Here is a 25,769-nt window from a genome sequence, read left to right as displayed (position 1 = left end):
ACTAGAAAGGTGGGAAATGGAGCTCTGTGCTACCCTTCCAAAAACCCTCCAGCTTCATCTTCATTTGGATTATATTGTGCACATTAATGTTTACCAGTACATTTCTGTAATTCGTTTGATTTTCAAGCTTGTAAAAAAACATACAAATAACATACAAATACAAAGTTGCATACAAATAACTAACCCTTAGTGAATACCATACATTGAAAAGGGTTTGCATACAAACAAATATGCTGCATAGAGTTACTTTTTTAGCACTCCTCCAGTGTGAAATTATCAGCTTCTGTTACTGTGATGTATTCATTTTAAATAAATGGTATACATGGAGTGATCAATGTGGAGTGATAGAGTTAGGAATATTTTAGTTTTTCTGTCAAATTTTTATTCAGAAATGATTTCAAAATTGATACTCCGATATTGAACCAAAGGCTCCCAAGGCATCTATGCTGTTTTTTGGAGGGCTGACTTCAGAGTCTGTGTTTGTAAGTTCCATTGAATTGTGAGTCACCACTGAAGATGGGGGAGAGGTAACAGGAGGCCTGTCAACTTCGAATTTGCAGCATTGACCACTTGACCATCCCGTCCCGTTCCGGGAAGGGCGAGCTGCGCAGGGTGTCGGAGGTCTTCGACTGCTGGTTTGAGAGCGGGAGCATGCCCTACGCCCAGGTGCATTACCCCTTCGAAAATCGGCGGGAGTTTGAGGACACCTTTCCGGCAGACTTCATCGCGGAGGGTATCGACCAGACCAGGGGATGGTGAGGAGTTGAGCAGCATTAAGCCCAGAGCAGCCACCCTCTTTGACTTCATTTGCTTGCTTGTTTTTAATTTCCTAAGTTTCTGATGGCTCCCTTGTGCTGTGTTCTAGGTTTTACACACTGCTGGTACTGTCAACAGCCCTTTTTGGTAAACCACCATTCAAGAACGTGATCGTAAACGGGCTGGTCCTTGCAAGGTAAGACACCATTTTTCTATAGCTTAATGTCCTGTAAAATTCATTGCGATGAGACTAGTGGCCCAAAAGCCTCTTTTATGTAACCTCCTTTGACTATTACCCCAAGGCCATTCATATGGTATAGAATGGTGTTTGAACCCCAGGCTAAACGGAGGCCTGTTATTGCTCACGTGTTAATTACCTAGTGACCTGGAAGAACTTGGCTACTTTAAATATCAAACGTATCTCTTTGTGTGCTTCTTCATGCAGCGATGGACAGAAGATGAGTAAACGCAAGAAGAATTACCCAGATCCCAATGTGATAGTGAAAAACTATGGTGCTGATGCCCTCAGGTAAGCATCTCACTGACCCAGAGTTTCCTTCTGCAGGCACAGATTCCACTGTTAACATACAACCATGCATAATGGGAAACACATTCGCATATAAAAAAAAATAGCAGTTGCTCTACAAACAATTAACATGTCATCAGCACAAAGGCATTGTGTCTGAAAATTGGAACTGATAAATTATATTTTTCCATTTTAGTTACAAGCCTGAAGCGCTAGTGAAACAAGCCATATGGTGAATGAACAAAGTACTATTGATCCATATGGTCAAAGCAGTTCTTCTGAACAATATCTGATTAACCATTTTTTGCCTGCAAGGATCTGAGCTGTCACAGTTTTTATCTCACAAGCTGGTGTGGATAGTGTTACCGTATTAAAACATTACTTTTTATTTTCTAATCTCTAAATACTTTCAGCTCATTTGGTGATGTTCATTGTCCATTTGAGATCAGAGTAAATATCAAGGATGTCAGTCGACTTGTGCATTATGTATTAAATCAAATTACATAACAGGAAGCATTTCTAGTGGGACTGAGTTACTGAAATTATGAGCAGGATGCAGTGATGTCTTGCAAATTGGAATGCAGTGTAAATGCCCCATAACCGTCTTCAGAGCAATTAATAATCATAACTTAAATCATGACATGATATGCAGTGTCCTGTGAGGCTACTGTAATTGGAGTCTTGGTGACTTCTGACTACATTCTGTCTGCATTACTGCGCTGAGTTGAGTGGTGTGCTGCTGCAGTCCTAATCAGAGGTGGACGCCCCGGCTTCAGAAAGCAAAAGTCCTACCATGTATTTGTTCCACCCACTCACTACACCAGCTGAATTTTATTAGCACAACTCTTCAGCCAGGTAGAGGAGCTAATTTGTGAAATCGCCTTGTTTAGTGAATGGCTAGAACAAATACATGGTAGGACTTTTACTTTTTGGAGCTGGGGTGTCCACCTCTGGTCCTAATCAGTCTCTAATGGAAACCCGTGACTTGTTCTGAGGTGACACCAGAGTGGTACGTTGGTGGCACTCCGAGCGGAACCGCTGAGAAGTTGCTGATTCAGAACAGAACGCCGTTATACCCGAGCTGCACTCGGGTCATAAGCGTGTGTTTGTTTATAAATGGCATGGAGCTGCTTAGCAGCACAGCTGTCAGCAATGTTTCCTGCTGGAAACAAAGTGTGCGATTGAGTTCTGACGAACCTGCTTCTCAGCAGCTGTCAAGCTGTCAAAATAAATGGGGGAACAATATCAAGGACAACTCTCAAATTTAATTACAACTTGCATTGGCCTATTTTTTTTTTTAGACACGGGAAACAGCCATTTTAATCTTGTTCTTTGCTCCCAGATCTGCAGTTGTCATGATTCTCCATTGGCGGGGATTTCAGGGCAATGTTTTGTACTTGCCAGTGTCGTTGGCTGCTTTATGTTCTGTTCCCATCTGTTTTCTTGCTACATTCTGGGGCATTGGCTCTGCCTGTGCCAGGTCTGCAGTCATTGGAGTGAAATCATATGGTTGGGGTGGCCCAGGACTGACTGTCATAGACGAGGATGGGCCTCACCAGGGAATGGTATTCCCTGATCGCTGTGGTGACGTTAGACTCTAGTACTGCAGAATGCTGCTGATTTTATAGCCCTTACTCATCTGAGGAGGAGCTTGTTGGAATACTATGCTGCAGTTTCAGAACAAAAAAAGTATTGGCTCTCTTAAAGGGATAGTTTTACTGATCTGGTGTCCAATTACTAAACTCGCTTGTCTTGAACTAATGAACTGTAATTGAACAACTTTGAAATTTGTATCGCTTCCGAATATAGCCCCTGTGTTGCAGCTGACCATGAAACTCCTTCGCCTTTTCTGTGAATGCCATGACTATTTCACCATTACCCTGATGAGAGTCTGCCGCGCTCCCCTGTCTCGGTGACGGAAAGAAGGCGGTGTTCACTCAGCGCATTCCCTTTCATGTCCTCTCCAAGGCTGTACCTGATCAATTCCCCCGTGGTGCGAGCGGAGAACCTGCGCTTCAAAGAGGAGGGGGTGCGCGACGTGCTGAAGGACGTGTTCCTGCCCTGGTACAACGCCTACCGCTTCCTGGTTCAGAACGTCCAGAGGCTGCACAAGGTACCCGGGGCTCCCTCCCCCTACATCTGGACAGGCCGGAGCGCTGGAAGGGCTTCAGTCGCAGCACACATGCGCACTGTGCTGCTGGCAGCCACCAGCCACTTGGGGCTGTGCCTTGATTACTGCAGGCAACCCGTGTGCATATGGAGGAGAGGGCGAGCACCTCCTCTTTCCTGCAGTCCCGCTCTTTATGCATGCACACGCTCACTGTTATCCCTCTTATTGATGTACCCTGCTTACTTAAACAGAACTGCTGCTGTAATTAGCTATTATTCCAATGGCCTGCATGCACAGAAGCCTAAAAGTTTACGTACGCAAGTGCAACAGTAGGAAATGCCAAGGCGGTGTAGGATCACAGCTTTCAGAAAGGGATATGTCATTGTTTTAGAACTGACTGTGACCGCTGTCACTGTATGGCTAGTTTAATCGTAACAGTGTAAATATTTGCTTGTTGTATTCGTTTATTTTTTTAGGAGGAGGATATTCAGTTCTTGTACAATGAGAACACGGCCAAGGCGAGCGACAACATCATGGATAAATGGATCCAGTCGTTCACACAGTCGCTCATCCAGTTCTTCAAGGCTGAAATGGACGGTGAGGGTCAGGTCACAGGGTGTGCAGGGAGGAAAGAATGTACCTCACATACCTTTTCATGACATGTTAGCATGAATACAGTCCTCATAGGCACTGTCTATAAGTAGGCACATTTGTCACCATTGTATTCAAGTACAGATGTAGATTTAGATCAAACTAGTTAGAGATGTTTACAGCCAAGTTCCTTGTTATTGTAGCCTTGAGAAGTTAAGGTCAAGTGCTACAGCGGAATTTCCTTATTTGATATAAAGCAGTACTGCATTTCACTTGGTTTTCCAGAAGTCAATATCTGAGTTTCTCATTGCAGCTTACCGGTTGTACACTGTTGTCCCAAAACTGGTCAAGTATGTCGACATGCTCACAAACTGGTATGTGAGGACGAACCGCCGGCGACTGAAGGTATGCCGTTTGCAGTTATTTTGACCGACCGTTTGAAAGTGTAATACAATGGTATGCGAGAGGAGCACCTCATTTGCATTTATTTTTGTTGGGAAATACAGCCGGAACAAGCGATATGTAAACTCATTGCTTTAATGGAGATCTTCGGTATTAATTTGAACGTAAACAAAGGGGCCTGATTCGTGATGGGAGGTTTATTAGTGAGAGGCCTGAGGCAGTTGCTGCGTTGGGTGTGCTGGCACATGGGAGTTGTCCAGGAGTGTGACGTGCTGTGTTGTGTCTCCGCCTCTCAGGGTGAGAATGGAAGCGAGGACTGCGTGTGGGCTCTGGAGACCCTGTTCAGTGTTCTGTTCTCCATGTGCAGACTGATGGTGAGTCACACCTGCACGCTTGGGCCTTAGAGAAGGTATACCTACCTCACCTGCCCTGCTCAGATTTATGGTCCTGGCTGATGGGCCGTGCTGTTTCAGAAAGAGCTGGGCTCTGTGCTCACATGGTTTCGTTTAAGTTCTCAAACTTGTGGGAAGTTGGAGGTGTAGACAGCAGGCTGCAGTGGTGTGCTTACTTAGATCTGCGACTCCACAGGCTCCCTTCACCCCGTTCATCACGGAGATGATGTACCAGAACCTGAAGCACTTGATCGACCCTGCCTCCTCAGAGAAGGACAGCGGCAGCATCCACTACCTAATGCTTCCACAAGTCAGGTGAGCGGAGCCCGGTTATTGCCTGCCAGACTTCCAGCTTGTTACTTCCTCCTGAGGAGTTCCCTAACTTTTTGGTGCTTAGGAAAGGCTTGTTTTGAATGCGAATGCGGCTGAATGTGACAGCCAGCACTACCTTTGTTTGAACACTGGAGCCTTCAGCAGTTCCAGCTTGAAATGATGTTTACTTTTTGTTTGTTTTTTCCCTTTCTGTCACGCTTGAAAATCTTACACAATTCAAACAAGTTACAGAGAAGCACTAGTTAGATTGTTTCCAAATGCTTGTCAATAAACTTTTGAATTATGCAAGAGAATTCAGTTATTTTGAGGAATTAATTTTTTTTCCTTCCCCCCCTACAGGTAAACAGATATTCAAATAATATTGAGCATTCTGATTAAAACTTCTAAAACAGCTTGCCAGGGTTCATTAAAACTTTAAATTGAGTCATGAGGAAAAGCTTTTTTAGAAGTGCAGATGTTTATTTTCTGGCACATCGATGAAAAATGCATGGAGATCTTGTTTAGATAAGGCTCTTTGCAAACTTCTGTATAATTAGTAAAGGATATTGGAGTATTGTCCAACAGTGGTGCTACACTGACAAGCTTATTGATCAAACGGCAGTCATTTTTTGTTCATGTAAGAAAACCCAATAAATTAGTATCTTTTTTAAAGACCGATTTTGAGTAGACTAAATAAATTTGATATTTGTCATTTGTACATATTATGGACTGTGAAAATAAACATCTGACGGATGTCGTGATTGTAGATTTCTACCTTTAAGACTCTTAGATCCAAAAGCCAAAAAAAATTAATTGGTAAAACATTGGTAAAATTGTGATTAACTCCCTATATCAAATAATACATTTATAAGAACAGATTTATAAGAATTGTGGTACTGTATACTACCCTTTTCTGAAACTCATTTAGCCTGAAAGCCTACAGCATGTTCACCTAGCTGCATGTTCAAGCTAATTTCTATGCTTCTCACGAGAGCCGAGGGTTATGAAGCTCTGCCTCCATCCTACGATTCCTTGCCTGTCCAGGGAATTCATGTAGAGCACCACATATTGTGCTGCTTGTCTGTATCACTTAGTGTCCTGTCACAAAACTTGGAGGTGTTGCGAAGGTGACCTTCCATCTTCCATCATAAGCAAGCAGACCAGCCCTTTAGAAATAAACTCATTATTGGATTGGCTGTTCTCCATGTCTTTGCGCTTTGCGGTTGGTTATTGCAGGTTTTTTTGAGCTTGCTTCTCAGTTCCACTCCTCCTGTTTGCCCAGTAGATGCCTGGTGTAGGATTATTTGGTGTGAAATCATTCAGCAGTAGTGAGGCTGAAAGAGCGAAATTGGCCCGAGCTGCCTCAACAGCAGCAGATGCTTATTTAATTAAAAAAGATACAGACCCTATATTTGTTCATATATTATTAATTATAACCCAGATACAGAATTCAGGTTCCACAGGATTTCATCACGATTTTAGCAATCCATGATTTGGCTCAGTTTTCTGCCCTTTTTTAACTGAATAAAGTTTGATGCTATGAATTTTTAGTTACAGTGAACCAATTCAAAACACTAAGAAAAGATAAACAGTGGCAGTTGTCTGAGAAAATGTGTGGTGTGAAAGAATATGACATTTTGACATTGCAGGACTTCCTTACCTATTTAAATAAGGCATACATGCAATAATGATCTTATGTTAGCAATCTTTTTATATCCTAGAGAAGTGCTATCAATCACATACAGTCCATATTATCTTGCCTCAGTGAGTATCCTGAATTTGACCCTAGTGTTTCTTAGTACAACTAATATGTTCATTTGCCTTTATTCAAAAGTGTGCGTTCTACCCAGTTGTCTTTGGATGTGCTGCTAACCCTAACCATCTGGTTTGATTTCAGAGAGTCACTGATTGACAAGCGCATTGAGAACGCAGTGTCTCGCATGCAGTCGGTCATTGAGCTGGGCCGGGTCATTAGGGACCGAAAGACCCTCCCCGTCAAGGTAAGGGGCCGTTGTCCCACACCCCTCCTAATGAGGGCACTGTTGTAGTGCCACACCTCTGTCAGTCCTAGTATTATGTCCACCGGCCACAGATTCTGTCGTAAGGAGTAAAAAAGGGTTTATTTGCTGTCTTACTGTTTTCATATTTCCGTATCACTCACATTTTTCCTCTGACTCCTGGACCTCGCATTGCTGGTTCCCTGTGACAAACATTACATGTTAAGGGATATTTACGTAAGAGACGGCACACACAAAGAGGTTCTCCTGCCTTCTCTGTGTCATTGTAGATGCTCTTTTCTGTGAGATAACAGCTGGGATGTTGTTGGTATTTTTAGTATCCCCTGAAGGAGGTGGTGGTTATCCATCAGGACCCTGAGGCTCTGAGCGATATCCAGTCTTTGCAGAAATACATTCTGGAGGTGAGTGATGCTATACAGCGGAAGGGACCCTCTCTTCCTGTAGCGTATTCTTTATTTGTATGAAAGGTGGGAGACTTTCTCCATCCCCTTACAGAGCAGTGAAATATGAGCGTAGGACAATGGAAAATAAAAATGAGCTAACAAAGTAATGCATATGACAGAGGAATGCAGTTTGCTTTGAGCAGATTGAGTAGAAACCTGTTATTGCTGTTTATTCACCTTGTACTTTCCTTTTTATATTATCCATACCTATGGGTATATAATGGAACAGCACAGGTTCAGTCTGTACTGAACTTACTGTTCAGTACAGTAACATACTGTAACTATTTCACCTTGCAATTAAAACTGTTACATTTGGCTACAAGCCAAGCTCCTCAACCGCAGTACCACAGTGCTGCCCCATATGAGAAACTGAAATAAATTTTACTGAATAGTGAATTAACCTGTTGGCCTGTCTTACATCTTGTAGTAATTAGTAAATTTCACCAAAATTTAAACCGATGAATATAAACATTCCACAGACCTGAGAATCACCTAATATAATGAGGAATGCAATGGTCTTTAGTGAGATTCCAAAACCGTGACTGCTTGCTATAGAACAATTGTTTAAAAGTCTTTGAATGAAGCCTGACTATGAAAGTGATGACAGCATTTAACTGATTCAATTATTCAAACTTTAAGATACAAACATGAAATTTGTACACAGTGGGTTATGCCAAAGTTGAGTTGATTACACAGAGTGATCTGTTTTCACATTACTTCTACATTTACTATGATTTCATTGTTGTATGTATATGGCACAGTATGAACCTTGCTAAGTGATTTGAAAATGTAATTAATCAGATATATATGGGCAGCATGTGTTGAAACCTGGTGCTCCTTCTTCGATTGTTCACTATTGTGCATGGTGCCTTGAAAACCTGCAATTGACCCCTGTAGCCAAGCCTGTCTGTTTTTTGCAATTTTGTGTTGTATTATTTAACAGCCAAACACAAAGTGGGTAACGCAGCTTTTGAAGAGCTTAGACTCTGTTAATTCCCCAAGATGATACTATCTAAAGGAAACAATTGACTTCTAAGGAAAAAATATCCTGCTTTTCAAGCGCTTCTTTTGGATCTTTGGGATACATTCTTATATGAAGGTTTATCAGTACAACCATTGCTTCTTGTCCTGGATGATACACACTGTATGTTTAAAAATCATTTAGTCTCTGGGGAAATTTCAAGTTGAAAGTCAATCAGTGCTTTGGTTAATAAACAGCTGGGTTTATTGACCTCAAAACCACTATGGCCAGGACAGTACAGTACAACGTAAATTACTGGTCACAGATCAATGAATTTTGGACAATTTGAGAAGGCAGCCACAGGCTTTGTGGTGTTCATGTTGAAGGGAATCACCAAATGTCTTCTCCCCCAGTTTCTCCTTCGGGTCTGGCTCTATCTATCTGTCTGTCTAGTCTAATCTATTGCCAAGCAACAGGACAGAAATTGCTCGAAGCTGGGCAATTGAGCACAAGGGAAAATGATTTATGGAGCTGTGTGGAACACATAATTGACTATGAAGAACATGATTGTATTTTATGTAAACCTTGGGAAAACTACCCTGTGGTGCAGGAGGCGCGTAACCAACCCGAGATCTTGGATCTGATGATGGATTTTAGCATTGAAAAAAAAAAAAAACTAAACCTGATGGGCAATTTCAGCTTTAAGCAAACAAACAAATAAGCCTCAGCTTCAGCAGTGCAGACCTGTTCTTTCAAACAGGTACTTTGCAGTTTTCTGTGTGCATCAGAAAATGTGAAGGTCTTCCTCTGTTTTCATTTTGTGCAGAGGAACGTTCGGCTCTCCCTGGCTGTCACCTGCAGTGCATGCCTGTGTGCGCATGTAGATGTCTAAATTGTGGCTGTGCAGTGCTTTAAATACTTCCACCCCATCGCCCTTCATCATGATGGGCGTTCAGCGCGGTTAACAGGCGGGGCTGAGGAATCGCATGGCTGACAGTCAACCTGTTGTCCTTCATCCCCCAGCCATGAACAGGGAGATTGATGGGAGGGCCGGGGCGATGAGCTAAAAATAGCACCTCCATTGCTACGTCAGACATGGTTGACTCCCCCCCCCACTGAGGAAACGGGCCAGGGATGGGCGTGCTCCCAGCCATGACCGCGATTGATCACTGTTTCTGTCTTATCTTAGAGGGCAACAGCACAGGTGCTCACAGCACACAGCCAGGCTCATTTATATTTAAAACACAATTTGTGCTTTCTCCAGGACAGACAGGGAAAGTCAGATGCAATTCCATGTACGTAATAATTCAGTGTTCCAAAATCAATCCGGCTGCAGTTTTTGCCTGCAGGTCTTCTTTTGTTCTCTGATTCAGAAGAATAGCAAATCTGCCTGACTAACCATAGCATTTAAATTTTCTCATCGCAGAGAGCAAGCAAAGCTTTTGCAGTGTCAAGCCATGTAAATTGCAATGGTGAAAACCTTCACTTTGATACATACTTCAATACGTGGGCTACGGTAGGACAAGGTTGTGCCTGTCAGTCGAGAATGAATTGATGAGTACATTTGCAACTAGCAAAGGACAAACGTACCATTAATTTCCCTTGCATAATGGTTTAGTGCAAAAAATTTGCAATCGTAAGTAGAGAGCAGTAAATTGCAAGTAAGCTATTATTTGTAGTAATGAGTCTGTTTGGAAGTAAAATTAATTTTAATGATAGACATAGGTAAACAATATACTGCACCTCCCTGTGAGGTTCTGCAATTATCAAGTGACAGATATAATTACTCATTTCAAGCATATGTAGGTACAGGCATACTGAGTGCAATACTGCTACTATTTGCATCAAAGCAACTAGAATAACCATCGAGCCTATCAAAGCATTCCAGAACATAGTTTTTTGTTCGGTCTAATTCTGAAATTTACAATCAGCTGCTTTTCCTTTGGCTTTTTAAACCAAGGCAACCTCAACAGAAATAGACAAATGCACTGCTACTAATATATTTAAATAATAAGTTAATAATAATGCTGCCATACACTGTGTAGGAGTAGATAACATAGGTAGATAGAGATATAGGTAACCTACTCATGGAAATATTTGTTTTGTAAATATTGACTTATTTACACTTTTTATTTTGGATTAATAATCATCTGAGTTTCTGTGGCTGAGCTTCAGTTAAAAATAATACCTTTCAGGCCAGAGGAAACTCTTCGGACCGGCAGTGGTTTCCAAGTGGTTGCTGCTCAGATTAGTGCTGTACTGTACCTGTTGTGTGAAGTACAGTCTCTATTTTCCATTACTGGGAACACTGCATGTGTCTGTTGCCATGACACTTGGGGTAATGATCAGATGTGTTGTAAACAAGCGGCAATGTGACCAAGTATATTGAGTAGCTGCCAGCAATCATCTATGATTTTAGCCCACAGTAAAACACAATGAATTGTAAAAATAAAGGAATTCACTCAGGAATTCAATGCTCACAACACTGGAAAAAAAACCTTTAGCAGTGTTCTTGTTTGAATGTGCATTTATTTGAATGGTATTTTGAATGATCTCTCTGATTAATTACACTCCATGTCAAATTGAAGTAGACAAGCAGAAGAGAACCGCTCCTTTAGGACCTTCCTGTAATACTACAGGCAAAGTCAGTATTGTCAGCATGTTGGTTTCTGTTCATGAGAAGCAGAACTGGGTTACTTCTCACCGCCAGGAGAATTCCCCTTCACTGGTAGTCTTGAATTGATAATGGAATTGCATATGAATTTGTTTGTGTGTTTTCCATTGACGAAGAGATGAAAGGGTGATCTGGCAGCTTATTGGAGTTTCTCTAGCAGGCCCCATCCATGGTGTGGGCTCATTAGTGATTATGTTTCATTAACATGACTTTGACATTTTAGAAATTTGTCCTAGAAGTTTGGTGGGCAGGGCGAAAGCCTTCACTGTTAAAGCAGTGGGTTTATTTTTTTCTCTCCAACAAAAATCCCCAAGACAATAGGGCCCGTCAGCTTGTCTGAGGTGTGCTTTAAGTGTCTAATCGGGAATGTCTCATAAAGGATTCAGTTAGGGCCTTTAGCTGCTCTTCTCCTTAGGGGATTGGTAGAATTGCACTGTTCAGACATTCTGCACTGTATACCAGCTACTGCTTAAAGCACAGTCGGGTGATTAACCAGCCATACTGCAGGAAGTGCACTTAAAGCAATGTAACAGTCTTTGCTTAGATACAGTTTGTCCTCTAATGGGCAGTAAGTGATTTGCCAGTTTGAGGCCAATAATTTATCTTAGTCAACTTTAGCCATTTATAAATTGGCTGTGAATCGGAGGGAGAGGCTTTAAAACCAATTTTAAATGTCTAATTGATTTTTTTTTTTTTTTTTTGTCTACCAGGAACTGAACGTTCGCCAGCTCACTCTGTCCACAGACAAAGACAAATACGGCATCAGACTGAGGGCGGAGCCCGATCACATGGTTTTGGGCAAGCGTCTGAAGGGGGCCTTCAAGTCTGTCATGGCGGCCATCAAGGAGCTGAAGAGTGAGCAGCTGGAGGTCTTCCAGAAGACAGGTGTGTGTGTGTGTGTGTGTGTGTGTGTGTGTGTGTGTGTGTGTGCACGGATGACCATCTGAGGAAGTTGCACAGTTGTAGAGAGATGCAGCATGTTTGTCTCTCCTTCCTCCCGTTTTCTTCTCTGTCTCGTGGTCTTTCTTTGTTGCTGGGTAAATGTCAGTATTTTTTCGTTATGTGTGAAGAGAACTGATTACCTTTTCACCTTTAAAGAAAAGGCATAATAGGGGTAGGTAGGATAAAAACAATGTCGGAAAATGGGTATGGTTCTGTTTTTGGGTATTGTGGTAGTGATTCCTAGCTTTGGAGCCTCTCTGGTGAATTTAATTTTCATTTGTAAATACTTCTTTTGGATTTAGAAAGACCAATCGAAAAACATTGTCTTTTGTTTCCTTAGAGAGGGATAAATCTTCCAAACTTAACTGTGCCAAACAAAGGAGCCAAACAGAACCTTTGCGTACAAACACACTTCTAAAGGTGCTGAAGTGACAATAAATTCCACATTTCAGCCTGCAACTCTCGGAGAGAAAGTGGTCGTTGAATACACAAGTATCAAATGGTGCTGTAAATAATACGCTTGATAGAATGTTATTTAGTCAGTGTAGACCAGGATTAAGTTCACTTATTCACGCAAAGGTATGAACTTTTAACTGTTGCCTTTAAATTAAGTACCCTTCTCCATATGCGTGCCCATATATAACTGTTGATCTCTCGGCGGTGTTCGTAGCCTGTTGAGGTCTGCACTGGAAGCATTCTTAGCGTGGCTTTTTTCGGCTTCGGAGTTGGCTGTGGTTTGAGTTATTTAATGTGTTCCGCTGAATGAAAGGGCCCTCGCTCTGGGGTCAGGTGGATGTGAGAATCTTTGATGTCCGGGGAATAAATGAGGAGGAGGATGCTTTTCGATTGTAGGCAGAGAGCATTAAGGTTTTGCAGAAGTGGGCGGTAGCTTTTAATGCCCGTGAACTACCTGGGATATTGAACCGGAGACCCCAGGCGTGAGAGTGAAGAGGAAGAAAGGGAAGTGTGGAAATTCTGGATCAGAGTGTGATGATCTGATCGTTGTGTTCAGCCATGTTCCACCTATCCCTCGGCTTTAAGCAATACCATGCTTTTGATTTAGAGCATTGAAATGGTAAGTGTGTCTGTCGGAGATAAAACGTTAAAACACTTTTACACATAATGACGAATATAGGATTTGACAGACTTATTGAAATCAAAGTATTGTGCAGAAGTGCATATGCATCTGGGGGGTGCTACACAGATGAGAGAGGCCGCTGTTAATGCAGTATTGATTTGAAAAGTTAGTTTTTTTTTTTTTTTTTTTGCATCTGCTGTATTCTGTGTCTGCTGGTTTTCTCCAGGATCCATTGTGGTGGAAGGACATGAGCTTCATGAGGAGGACCTGCGTCTGATGTACACCTTCGATCAGACGTCAGGAACGGCCGCGCAGTACGAGGCCCACTCAGATGCACAGGTGCGCACTGGACCGAAGCTTTTGCATTTGCATTTGCATTTGCATTTACGTACAGCACAGGTAAAAGTTTGGACACACCTGATTAGGATAATGGGAAACATGCATTCAGTGACATATTGACTTATGCTTAAATCCTTGAGATTTGTTTATTAGACAAATATAAATAGTGAAGTTGATGAAGAAAAACCTTTCTATGATTAGGTGTGTCCAAACTTTTGACTGGTACTGTATATATTTACATTTATTTACTTATTTATTCTTACTCATTCAGCAGACGGTCTTATCCACAGCGATTTACAGTATAGGAGTATAACGTGCTTATATAGTGGCAGGAACAACATAACACGCTGAGCACAATCGACCACACCAGAACATGCAGCGATCCCTCACACAGTGCTGCAATAACTACTGCTAACGTAAATGCTCACACTCACTGGTCTGGGAGTGTTGTTCGCCTGGTCTGACACTGTTGCTCATTCAGCTTGAATGGATACACTTCTGCTCTTTTGTGCTGGAAGTTGCTTCGGATGATAGTGTCTGCTCAATCAATGTAATGTAATGTCAATGCATACATGCTGCAGTCAAGTTGTAATTGCATTGCACAAATACAAATGAGCAATACACCAAAACGGCATACAGATAAGGGAGTAAGGGACGGTTTAGATTGGGTAGTGGAGCTGCAACCTGAAGAGGTGGGTCTTCAGTCTGTGATGGACGATGGCCACACCACTGTCTCGGTCCTGTCCCTGTCCTCACCACTCTGGGCAGCTCATTTGACCACATGTCCAGCAGAGAGGAGGTGGTGGGGACGTTTAACTACATAGGGGCTCGTCTGTAGCCAATTCAAAAACACAATGAGCTTAGCTGCATTGGCAGTAATGTTCATCATGATGACATTCAGCTTTTATAATGACAAAATTACTGCTATTATTATGTAATCCTAACAGTCAATTATTTTCATTGTTGCATATATGGTGTATTATATTTTTACAGAGCATTTAGTTTCCACACTGTATGGAATCCTCAGTGATATAATCAGTTTATAACTGGACCCCAGACAATTGTCCACTAAAAAAGGACTCTATTTGCATTATAAATTTATTATTTCAGTCAAATGGGTATCCTTTTTATGTCTTGGCTTCAGTCCATAGCCAACAGAAACTGAAAAAGGAGACAGGAGTTCTCCTTGTTGGATGCCAGTTGGCACCTGAAAAAAAATCTATCAGCATGCCATTGTGGACAAGCTTTGTGTGATGACTTTTTATGAAGACCGCTGATAAGGGGAGCGCCATTTGTCAGAATACAATGGTGTGTGAGGCGCTTTCTAAATTGTGTTTCGGCCACTGCTGGGTCATGCCTTTTGGAAGTCTGCAGTTATGACACATAAGGTGGCTTTCTGCTCAGTTGATCGCTCTGCTATTGTTCTCACCATTATCTGGCCTGTGCAAAATCTGTTGCAGCTGAATTCTGCCCCTGTTTTGGGAAAGCCAGAATTAACAATAGGGTGAAGCAGCTAGACCTTGACTAAGCACATGTACCGTTTTTTTAAGCTCAGGTGTGGCATGCTGTGATGTGTTTCCCCAGGTCCTCGTTCTGCTGGACATCACTCCAGACCAGTCCATGGTGGATGAGGGTGTGGCCCGCGAAGTGATCAATCGTATCCAAAAACTGCGCAAAAAGGTAAAATAAAGTGACCCATGCAGTGGTCCAAGAAAGGTTTGGTCTTCTTGCTCCCTATAATGAGAAGTGTACTGGACTAATGGTAATTTCAGCACAGTTATAAGAGTCCATTTTGTCCATAGTCCATTTTGTCATTGGATGACCTTGTGTTGTTGCTTGTAGGTGGCCATATAAAGTTTCAGTAGTCATAAAAGTCGTACGTTTTTCACTGAAGGCAAAATTCTTGTTTAATCCATGCACTGTGTTCCTCTTTGTACTGATGTTTACTTTTCATTAGACTCGACAGCACTTCTTTTTCCCAAAGGTAACTTTGGGAGCTGTTTGTTTGACTGGACTGTTAATGGAGAAATCTAGCCAACCCCCTAACCAGCACTGCAGCCCAATTTTTAGTTGAAAACTGTTATTCTGAAGCCCGGCTCGGGGCGCATTGTGTCAGGGTTCTGCATGAAGTGTGTTTGTTTGTCAGTAAGCTGAGTGTACTTACATTAAGGTCATGCTAGCACAGTGATTCCACATAGCTGCAAGGTTTGTTTCATCTTAATTGGACTCATCATCTTCCCCCTGTCTCCTGGAGACCAAATAACCAGGCTCTGGAGTTTGCGTGTACGGAGTGGCAGCTCCATACACACATTTTGTACCAGGTCCTCTTCCCCTCGTAGGCAGATCAGGCAGGAAAGTCATTGAGTGTCCCGGGCTCCTGTCTGTGTTGTCTCACATTGTTTCTGCCCTGAAATAACAAGTACGTTGAGAAATGGTTCAATCATAAATCAGGCTTAATAAGCTTAATCATTGAGAACAAGATTTCAAACAAAACGGGGACTTTGAAGTATGGCGGAAAGGAGAAAGTAAGAAGGATTTCCATTACTGGTTTTCTTAATAAACAAACATTTTTCCGTCCCGAGCCATGGCCCTGGTATATGTGTAGAGAAAGGGGTTGGCTGGCTGCCAGGGTAAATTCTTCTCTTATTGAAAAACTGAAATTGGGAGGAATTTTCCATCTCTGGGAATTAATTTTTAACATTTGCGATGAGTGGCGGTGACCGGGGGGCATTGGTAAGAAGGGATGTGAGATGAGGGGAGCTGTTGTCTCATTAGATAGGGAGTGCACCACACACATGCCGCTGCTTTTTTTTCCGAAGCAATTTCAGCAGCTTTCGGGTCACTACCTTGAATTGGCAAGAAGGCAATAAAACCCCTCCTTCATTGATTGAGCGTACTTATTTATTTATTTTTTGCCCTTGAGTCAGGCTGTAATTGGTGCCTGAGTAGATTAAGAAAAGATCAATGTGTTTTAGTGTGTCAAGGCTAGGGCTGCCCGAACAGGAGGCAACCGTTGCTATGGCCCTGCCACTGGAATATGCAATGGGGGGGGCACCCCGGGGGGGCACCCCACAGGTATGAATCTGGAAGATAGCATCAAGAGGCGGGTGCATGATGTGACCTTCTGCCCTGAAATGCTCTCAGTCAGCCCTCTCCAGTGCAAGTTTTATCATGGAGAACAGCATAAGGTTTTCCGAAGCCTAATGTTCATAAGGTGGCTTCAAAATGGGAGTGCTGTGGATGTATGACTCTATTCAGTACATTACACTGAAAAGCGTGGGATTTTGTATGAATTTTCTCTCACATCTTTATCCTTTGTGTGCGCCTCTAAGCAAGATACATTCCAAACCAATCACTCTTCTGTGACTTACTGAGTCTTTTGCCACATAAACCCAACTGGGTCAGGAATTATAATTAAGGGTGCACAAGTATATTTTGTCATCAGTCTTCAAGTTTTTCCCTCTACAAGAAGCATTGTATGCATAACATTGTGTATGTGTCTCTCATTTGCCAGGGTCACCTGGTTCCTTCAGATGAGATAACGGTGTACTACAGTTCCCAGCCAGCTGGAGAGTACTTGGACAAGGTTATCCAGGCCCATACAGACTTCATCCTGGCCACCATCAAGGCTCCTCTCAGTCCCTATCCTGTGGCCAAGAATGCCAGTGTCATCGTACAGGAGAAAACCCAGGTAACCTCTGATTCTGCTGAAATCGCCTCAGATCTCTTGAGAGGGTGCTTTTATTCACCGTTTCCTCCTGTCATGCGGTTGCAGCTGAAGGGCTCTGATCTGGATCTCACCATCATAAAGGGGGGGTCATCTTCCCGCACCCCTCTCTCTGGACCCTCCTGTGCCTATGTGAATCTCAGGGTGCAGGTGAACAATAAACCTCAAGGTAAGCTGCGCTTCAGGGTGAAACATGTTATTGAGTATGTTTGGGAGGGTAGTCCATGCTAAAGAGTAGAGGAAGGAATGCAGTGTGGCATAAGTGATAAGAAGCAGGGCTTGTAACCAAAAGGTTACTGGTTCAGTTCCCTGCGGGGGCACTAGCCTTGGGCAAGGTACTTAACCCAGCATTGCCTCAGTAAATATACAGCTGTATAAATGAATAACATGTATGCATTGTAAGCTATGTGAGTCGCTCTTAGTGTCTGCTAGGTGACAATAATGTAATGTGTAAATTTTCGTCTGAATACTTTTTTCCTACTTCCTACCCTGTTTTAAAGAGGGAGTGATTCTGCTGGAGAATCCGAAGGGAGACAACAAGCTGGATGTGGACAGGCTGAAAGTGGTGTGTGCCAGTGTTTTTGGCCTTCAGAACACCAGGCTGTCTGTGTTCAATGGGAAGACAGGTGAGTGACCAACTGACACTGATATTTTTAGTGCAAAAACTCCTTTTTTGTGCAAAAAGGAAGTAAAAAATGAAAACTGCATTTGAATATGAAGGTTCCTGGTGCATAGGTACCGGCATCGAAATTGGCAGATAGGTCTTCCCATAATTTTCAAAGCATATCTGCCCTGAAAATCTCTAACAGTGTCCTGCTAGTGTACATAAGGGCCATTGGAAATAGTGGTTCTCAGTTTCATGGTAATACTTTAATTTGAGGCTTTGATTTCTGCTTAAATGATGCTTTTCCCCAGGAGGCCTTTGCCTTTGATGTTGCTGTCCTATTTACAGGAAGTGTGACTCTTTGCGCGTTACTCAGTGACAAAGCAGTAGAGACAGAATGTTCAGAGGCACTCCATGAATGTTGATCAGTCACGCCGCTGTTGAGTGTGACTGTTTATCCTTGTTATGTATTGTTAACCAACTCAAGCCACTCTGTAACACAGTGGAAAAAAATCGCTCACAAACTTTAACTTTTGTTTGCCCAGCTTGCCGTGACACGGCAAAATTGATAAGACTATCCCATCGACTGCCAAATAACACAGTTAAGATGACCCAGTGGTTATTTGTGTCAGGGAGAGACTGTACGTTTTTTTTTTTTTTTTTTTTAAAGAGTTTAGATTGTTTATAGCTTTAGATTTAGCAGGTAATGCAGGGCAATATGGGGGGAGTTTTCAGGGTTCATTCAAGGCCTGAGAGAATGAAACACATGCTGAGACTAAACACCGCAGTGTCCCTCCGTGACAGTGAGATCTGTGGTCCCGCAGCCCCCGGGCCCATCATAATGCCACGCGGTTTGAGTGAAGGGCTGTTGGAGCAGCGCAGCGGTGCCTGTTGTGTGAGGGAGGAGATTAGCCGCGAGCCGGGCTCTCCAGGTGTTTGTTGTCACCGCTGGCCCGCTCGGTCAAGACGGAGGCCTGTGGCGCTATCTCGTGCCGGGGGAGCGTCAGACAGGCGAACTGATTGAGGCGGTAATCACCCCTGAGCTGCAGATGGCACTTTCCACATCTGACTGGTCTCTGAAATTACACTGAGACTGAGACGTCGGGCCGCTGGGGCAGGTAGCGCTGCAGCCTCGGCAGTGGGCGGGCGCATTTCTCCAGGAACTCGCCCTTTCCCTTGGGCTTCGTGAGTCGGCCATGTTGTACCCCTCGCGCTCCCTCCAATCGCACAGCTCTTTGGCTTTGTTGGGATACGGCTCTGCTGGCCAGATGCTGTTTTTTTGGCCTTGCGTTGTGCGCCGAGACTGGCTGCTGACTGTTCTGCTCCAGTGAAACGGATAGGCAGAGCTGTGTGCTGGTGCACCCGGGGGAGGGGCAGCAGCGTCTCAGGAGACTCCTCCCCGTCCCAATCTGTCACACTCTTCCTTTCCAAGAAGCGCTCCCCCCGCCACCCTGCACTTCAAAAGGCAACCTCATGGCATCTGATACCTTTCGGAAGGGAGTGGAATTTTAGCTGGCACCCTGGAAATGTTGATTGAAGACCTGTTCGAAAATCTGTTCAAGAATCTAACAACAGTAACAGATGTGAGGACATCAATAGCTAATCACAGAAAGGCACAGTTAATCCAAATAAACATGATCAGAATCATTTGGTGTTTATCGCTGTGATTCCGGGGGGATGTTGACATGGTCTGGCGTTAAACTTGATGGATGCCTTTTAACTCAGTCATTAATTATGTCTAACCATTCCCAAGCATCAAGTCCATGAGGCACTCAAATCTGCGGGCCAGGTTTTTGACACTGTGCTGTTGTAAACAGAAGTGCAAACCCAAGTTTACAGTGTTTTCAACACCAAAAAATATATGTTGAGAACTGATGTTGAGAATCGCAGTTTTCAGTTTAATTCAATAAATAAAATCCTGCCAGTTACCATTTGACGCTGATTTGTCGCTTCTGGAGAGAAGTGCACTGTGTGATTTGTAGTTTCTGGAAAGGAGTGCACTGTGTGATTTGTAGTTTCTGGAAAGGAGTGTGCTGTGTGATATGTAGCTTCTGGAAAGGAGTGCACAGATTGAAATGGCCAGTCACACCTTTATTATACCCCATTTCTCAGTTTATACTTAATTTCAGCCCCTCTCCTCTGTGTGCTGCTTAACATTGCCTTTGTCCTTTTTGTCCCTGGTTGCAGTCGTTTTTACCGTGCTAAATAATTTCTGTGTTTGTTTTTTTTTTTTTTTCCCAGAGCTGACCAGGAAAAGCGACCTCATGGCCCTGAATGGACAGACACTGTTTGTGACCTCAGGAGGCAGTCCTACAGAAGCCCCCAGCGGGGAACCGCTGCTCTGCCCCTACGTCAATCTGCAGCTGCTCAACGCCCAGCCAGCCGGTAGGCTTCCGCCTGCGTGTTTGATGCCAACGCTACATTTGCTGTAGTAGGGGCTTCTGCAGCGTCATGGATCTGGTTGCAGCAGCAGAATGTCCACAACCCATAGCAGGACTGTGTGGAGAACGAGCAGGGCGCTGACAGATTTGCTGTGTGGTTTACCGGTGTAATCTGCTCTATGGTGTGGTGCTGGGAAACACTGTCACCTCCATCTGCCCTGCACTCTCACTTAGCAGAATGTCTCACTTCCACAAGTGACTAAGTGTCAAGTTTGAGGTGGGAAATCTTTCAGTGAAATAATGGGAAAAGTATTGGTCATGTTGCAAGTTTTTGCACTAGAATCAACATGTTATTGGAAAACTGAAGACATTACACCCATTGTTTTTATTAATGTTCATCTGTTCCTTACATCAGTAAGACACTGTATTCTTACAGCAAATCAAAGATGGATGCAACTAAAATGCTGTCCTCATCTTTTCCCTAATACCCAGACTGTCATAGTTTTGCGGGTCATATTAACATGTCCTTTTCAACAACACCAGAGATTTTAAATGTCACTGCACAGGGGTGATGGTTTGGGGGTCACTTCTCTCTTTAAAGATCATCACTACCTTAAATGATTCCGCTTTTCAGAGGGCAAATGTCCTTTCCTCTCAAAAGCATCCATTTATACCATTAACAGTGAGACTAGTTTAAGATCTCAGTGATGGTAGGGATTCTAATTTCTGTGCTAACTATAAAAATGTTCATCAAACTCTCAAGAAAACTGAAACCAAAAAGTCCTAAAAGACATAACCTTACCCACAGCTAGCAAATTAGTATTAATTAAAGAGTTGTCTAGGACCAACAGATGACTCCAAAGCTGTAATCTTTCAACCAGTTCTTGTGATCAAAATGAGAATTGTACTGAGATTCTGTACTGGGATTGCAGAAATTATATTGCACTGTTAAATTGCACATACACTTTATACATATACATTCTGTGTAGCATAGAATGAAAGCTGTCCTTCTACTGCTAATTGGAGGTCATATCAGGTAACGTAGTATTAGGCGATCCCATACGGGGAGATGACCGAAGTTGTCCAAAACATCTATGATGGAAGGTGCTGAATTATTCAGTTGCCATGTGGACTGAACTCCCTTCCTTGTCTGCCAGAATGCCAGAGCGGCGATGTGGGCACTATGCTGCTAGCCAACCCAGTGGGTCTGAATGGGCTGTCGCATGCAGACCTTCTGAAAGAGACTGCCAAGCTGTTTGGACTCAGGGGCAGGAGACTCCGGTTGTACCTGGATGAGGCCCTCAGTGAAGGTGAGCTTTTTTTTCCCTTTGGCAGAGCCCTCCTCTTTTTCTCTTTTTAGAGTCCTTGGAACAGTTTTGTCTGTGCGTATGTTCTTTTCTCTTAAGATCCTTTTTGCTATTTCTCTTGAGATGTGCAAACCGGAATGTTTTCAGTGGGTGTGAAAATAGACTTGTGATGTAACCCTACAATATTTTTGTGAAATTAGGCTCGTTAGTTTCTCCTGACTGCGACAGATTTTAAAGTTGCACCTGAAATAAGTGCAATGTAATCATGTAATCTCTGACATCATTCAGAACGGTCCAGTAACTTGTGAATATGATGATTTCCTTTTTACGTGGACCGTCAAAGCTAAGTGTTAGCCTGGGCTGTTCATCTCTCATAGTACGAGAGCCGAGGGTTCATTACAGGCACTTTGTACCTTTTCCCATCAATCTTAGCACTGCCGCGCGTAGTTTGCCACTGCAGGCAAGAGGTTATTTACCGCCACATGTTTAAACATACTCCGCGTGAGTGAACCCTGGCTCTTAATCTCTTGATGGGAGATTGCACCGCTGACCTTGAACCTCGCTGAGCAACGCTGTGAGATAATAAATCCCCCTCCAATTATCTGCCGCAAATGCCGGGCTAAAGCAGTGTCAACATCGTGTCCTCTTCTCAGTCTGACTTTGCGTGCGTGTTTGTGAGCCCTCGGCGTAACTCTGGCCTCTCAGTGTGCGTTTGTTGTGGAAAAAGATGTAAAAAAAAAAAAAAGGAAAGAGCGCTGGGTTTGGCCTTAGCGTGGCTGATGGCTCTCCATGCTCCTGCCAAGGGTGCAGAGTAGGTCAATTATTGAGGCGTTGGTGGGCTGTTTGCATGCATAATGGGATTTTAATTACAAATATTGCAAGAGTGTTCTTCCACTCACTTAATCTGCCCACTGCGCCGCAGTAGCCCACTAACCTTCTGTGACTTGTGAGCTTCAGTGTAGTTATAAACATCAGTCCAATCCATAATTAATGTGCACTGCAAAAAAGGTCTCCTGGTATACATTTCTTTCAAAATATGTTTAATTTTCAATTCATATGTAAGAATTGAAAATATTTAATATTTATGCAGAATGTGTATAATATCAGAGTTTGTATTTTATTGAATTTTGTCAGATACTCTCATGGGAAGGGAAGAACTGTCCTGTAATAAGGGGGCTCATGTAAAAAACAACCAATCCTACACATAAGAGAATTAAAGATTTTTTGTGGTTATGGTAAATAACACCATTTTATGTAATTTCATGGCATCTGTACCTCTTGAACTTGCCTTCAGTTTTTGAGAGCACTCCCTGTAGAAAGCACTGCAGGTGCTGAAAAGCTTGTCTCCACCTATCACACTGAGTGAATCCGGTTACACTACAGCCCTCCCATCCACATTGGCAGCGTTTGTCACACTGAGTAATGTCATCAAGGGCTTGATGTTTATTGTGTTGACAAATGTATTTTTTTTTTTCACTTCTTCAAGTAGTCATAAATAAACAATTTCATACTCGTGTGTGAATTCCTCACAGGGATAAACATGAAGCATTTGACCAGGCTTTGCTTCAGACATTCTTTATCTTTGCTTCATATTGTTTTCTTTGCCGTTTTCAAAGTCTCAAACAGTTGGACTTGTACGTACAGTTGTTCTTAGAATCTGTACTAAAAGTTGACGTGGGTGTGTCTGTGTGTCTCACAAAGAAGTGTACACAATCGCGTCTGTGTAGAAATGAATCGAGTAGACGCCTCTCCCAAGACTGACGGGTATCGATTGCTGCCTTCGGCTCGGTGTACGCCATCAAAAACATGTTAAAGTTGTCCAAACTATTTACCTAATAGTTTATTTCTGTTTACTCAGACTCACAGAAAGTGGGTCATATCCCTGAGGCTTCTGCAGCTCTCCTGTCTGACATGTGAGACAATGAAGTGGCACTGCCATGCTAGAGAAGGCTCTCACACACTTCAGAGTTTCACTCCTGTAAAATGGCAGGTGTTCATCTTCCATTTTATTTTTAGCCAGAGCAGCTCTGCCAAGGATTTTTTTGCCTCTGTCACAAAAACAACTGTGCATCATTTCAATATCAGTCATCGGCTGATGTTTGCATTAACAGCAGTTTGACCCCCTCTAATGGCAGTTTAACCCTTGAGCAAAGCCTTAATGTTGGTTGCTTTCTTTCGTTCAAATGCACTGTTAATAGGACAATCTGTCCCCTTTTTGAGTAGTATAGTCTTTGAAACCTTTTCCATTTTTGGATGCCAATTTGTATGCCCTTTGCTGTGATTTCCAATGACAGTTTGTAGATGTAATCTATCATATTTCTGCATGTATTTATTTCAGAGGTCACAGAAAACTCTCCTGTGAAGACATTGAACACGAAGACGCTGTACGTTAAAGTTTTACCGACAACAGCGGAAGCTTAAGGAGTTGATGATTTGGGAAGAAATGTTGCCTTGCTTGCAACTCCATTCAAAACTTTTAATAGGTGTTGAGAATTCAAGTACAAATCCTCACTGTCTGTCCTGGATCCTTGAATACCTGTCATCCTACTATTCATTTTATAACCTGAAATAACTGTCTCAACAATCCAAGAAACCAGTTCCTACTGTAGAACTTCCCACACTTCAGATGTGGCCTGGAAGTTGTAAAGGGCTCTTTCTGTCTGTGTTCAGACTGTTGCTGTGAAGCACTTACAGAAATGGCAACATCTGAGTATGATTACATGGAATTGAAATTGGGTGAATATGGTTAGCTTCCTCCAAGCAACTCTTGTAAACTTAACTTCTCAGAGTAACAAAGGGAATTGCACTGTACCATTCCACTGCTTGGGATTTATACTGAAGGTCTGGGGAAAGATACCATTACATATAAAGCCAAACTCAGATGGGTTGCCAGATGTTGTTTCCCCAGGGACACGGAATCCAGTTCTTAAGTTGTCCTTTAGATAGAACAGGTGTCTGTGTCTTAGGATTCTTCCTCTGGTACCTTTGCATAACTGATACGTGTTCATTCAAAAGCAACAGAAGCACACCCGTGGTGTTCTGTTCTATGGTGGTAATGCACAATAAAATTACTTTTAAAGATCAAATCTAGCTAATGGTGGTTCGTGATGTTTTTTCAGTTCTTTGATATTTTTTTTCTTATTCCCAGCTCAGAGGAATGTTCTCATTGGTAAGTTAAGTGTACACCCTGTGGCCAGTTAATTTGACTCCCAGATAGCATAAAATATTGATCTACTCAAAATAGAATTTAGGTCATTGAGCTACTGTAGTTACAATTTCAGTCTTAGCTGTGATTCTTTTTTTCCCTGGGAAGTGCACAAACATGCTCAGTCTCTGCATTAATACATAAAAAGCCTGCAGTGTCTGTTTACGTAAAGTGATTAAGGTTCATTTCAGTGTTTCACCTTTTTGACATTGAAAGGAGTGATGAGTGCAAGCCAGTTCAGCAGTTCATCAGTGCTGCAGCTGGTGGTGCTGTTGCAGAGGGTCTGTGTTCACATTGTTAGAGGGTACAGTAAACGCCAGTAGGTTGAGTGCAGACATCTTTGAGGACATCTTGGAGAAAGCAAGTCAAAAATGAACAGGTTTGTGGAACACAACTAACATGCATCTTTCACACTGCTATAATTAATTACAGTATAGATTAATAATGGTCTGTTTGAGCACATTACATTCTTTGGCTTGAGTGTTTTTCTTCCCCCCCTGTCTTGTCTCTCACATTTCACCTCTAAAATCCCACTGTAAGGTCAGAAGCAGCTTGTCCTGTCAGGACACGGAGTCTGAACAAAGCCCACTGTTTCTGTCTAAGAGAACATGCTTGAATAGCGATGACTTGGCCTTTCCTCACCACCATGGCTGCGCGCTGCTGAGTGAATATTAACTACACCTTTCCCCCATCTGTTCATGCACCACACACACACGCGTGCACACACATACACACACACACTGGACCTATTCGACAGGCCAGCGAACGACCAGTCAACCATCTGCTGTTCCACCCACCACACCACCTTTTCATTCTTCCTGTGTCCAGTCTTCAGGCATCAAAAATAATTAAGCAGTGGTGAGGCCTGTAAGTTCTACTGCAACTGTCAGCCCTCTTTCCTTGTTTATTCAAGTCATCCAAATTTCACATACCTGTTTTTTACCTAAACGTAATGTTTCCACTTTCCATATTTCAACAAATATAGCATGTTATGAAATAGT

The 25,769-nt window shown here is 42.8% G+C and overlaps 1 protein-coding gene across 1 annotated transcript in view; it reads left to right on the top strand.

Annotated features, from left to right (window-relative positions):
- The window catches only part of iars1 (isoleucyl-tRNA synthetase 1), a 48,866-nt gene extending 24,248 nt beyond the window's left edge, over nucleotides 1–24,618 (top strand). Inside the window, exons 16-34 of the mRNA XM_036531362.1 lie at nucleotides 561–755; nucleotides 866–952; nucleotides 1,202–1,285; nucleotides 3,251–3,395; nucleotides 3,869–3,989; nucleotides 4,297–4,388; nucleotides 4,682–4,759; nucleotides 4,974–5,092; nucleotides 6,987–7,089; nucleotides 7,425–7,508; nucleotides 11,896–12,070; nucleotides 13,432–13,544; nucleotides 15,129–15,224; nucleotides 17,059–17,235; nucleotides 17,320–17,440; nucleotides 17,772–17,897; nucleotides 20,117–20,260; nucleotides 21,414–21,566; nucleotides 23,902–24,618. Of these exons, the coding sequence (XP_036387255.1) occupies nucleotides 561–755; nucleotides 866–952; nucleotides 1,202–1,285; nucleotides 3,251–3,395; nucleotides 3,869–3,989; nucleotides 4,297–4,388; nucleotides 4,682–4,759; nucleotides 4,974–5,092; nucleotides 6,987–7,089; nucleotides 7,425–7,508; nucleotides 11,896–12,070; nucleotides 13,432–13,544; nucleotides 15,129–15,224; nucleotides 17,059–17,235; nucleotides 17,320–17,440; nucleotides 17,772–17,897; nucleotides 20,117–20,260; nucleotides 21,414–21,566; nucleotides 23,902–23,984 (2,296 nt within the window). The 3' untranslated portion in view covers nucleotides 23,985–24,618. The remainder of the gene's footprint in view (nucleotides 1–560; nucleotides 756–865; nucleotides 953–1,201; nucleotides 1,286–3,250; nucleotides 3,396–3,868; nucleotides 3,990–4,296; nucleotides 4,389–4,681; nucleotides 4,760–4,973; nucleotides 5,093–6,986; nucleotides 7,090–7,424; nucleotides 7,509–11,895; nucleotides 12,071–13,431; nucleotides 13,545–15,128; nucleotides 15,225–17,058; nucleotides 17,236–17,319; nucleotides 17,441–17,771; nucleotides 17,898–20,116; nucleotides 20,261–21,413; nucleotides 21,567–23,901) is intronic.
- The last annotated feature ends 1,151 nt before the right edge of the window (nucleotides 24,619–25,769 follow it).

This window comes from Megalops cyprinoides, chromosome 6 (assembly GCF_013368585.1).
Source record: "Megalops cyprinoides isolate fMegCyp1 chromosome 6, fMegCyp1.pri, whole genome shotgun sequence".
NCBI lineage: Eukaryota > Metazoa > Chordata > Actinopteri > Elopiformes > Megalopidae > Megalops > Megalops cyprinoides.
This window is presented reverse-complemented; position numbering and strand designations above follow the sequence as displayed.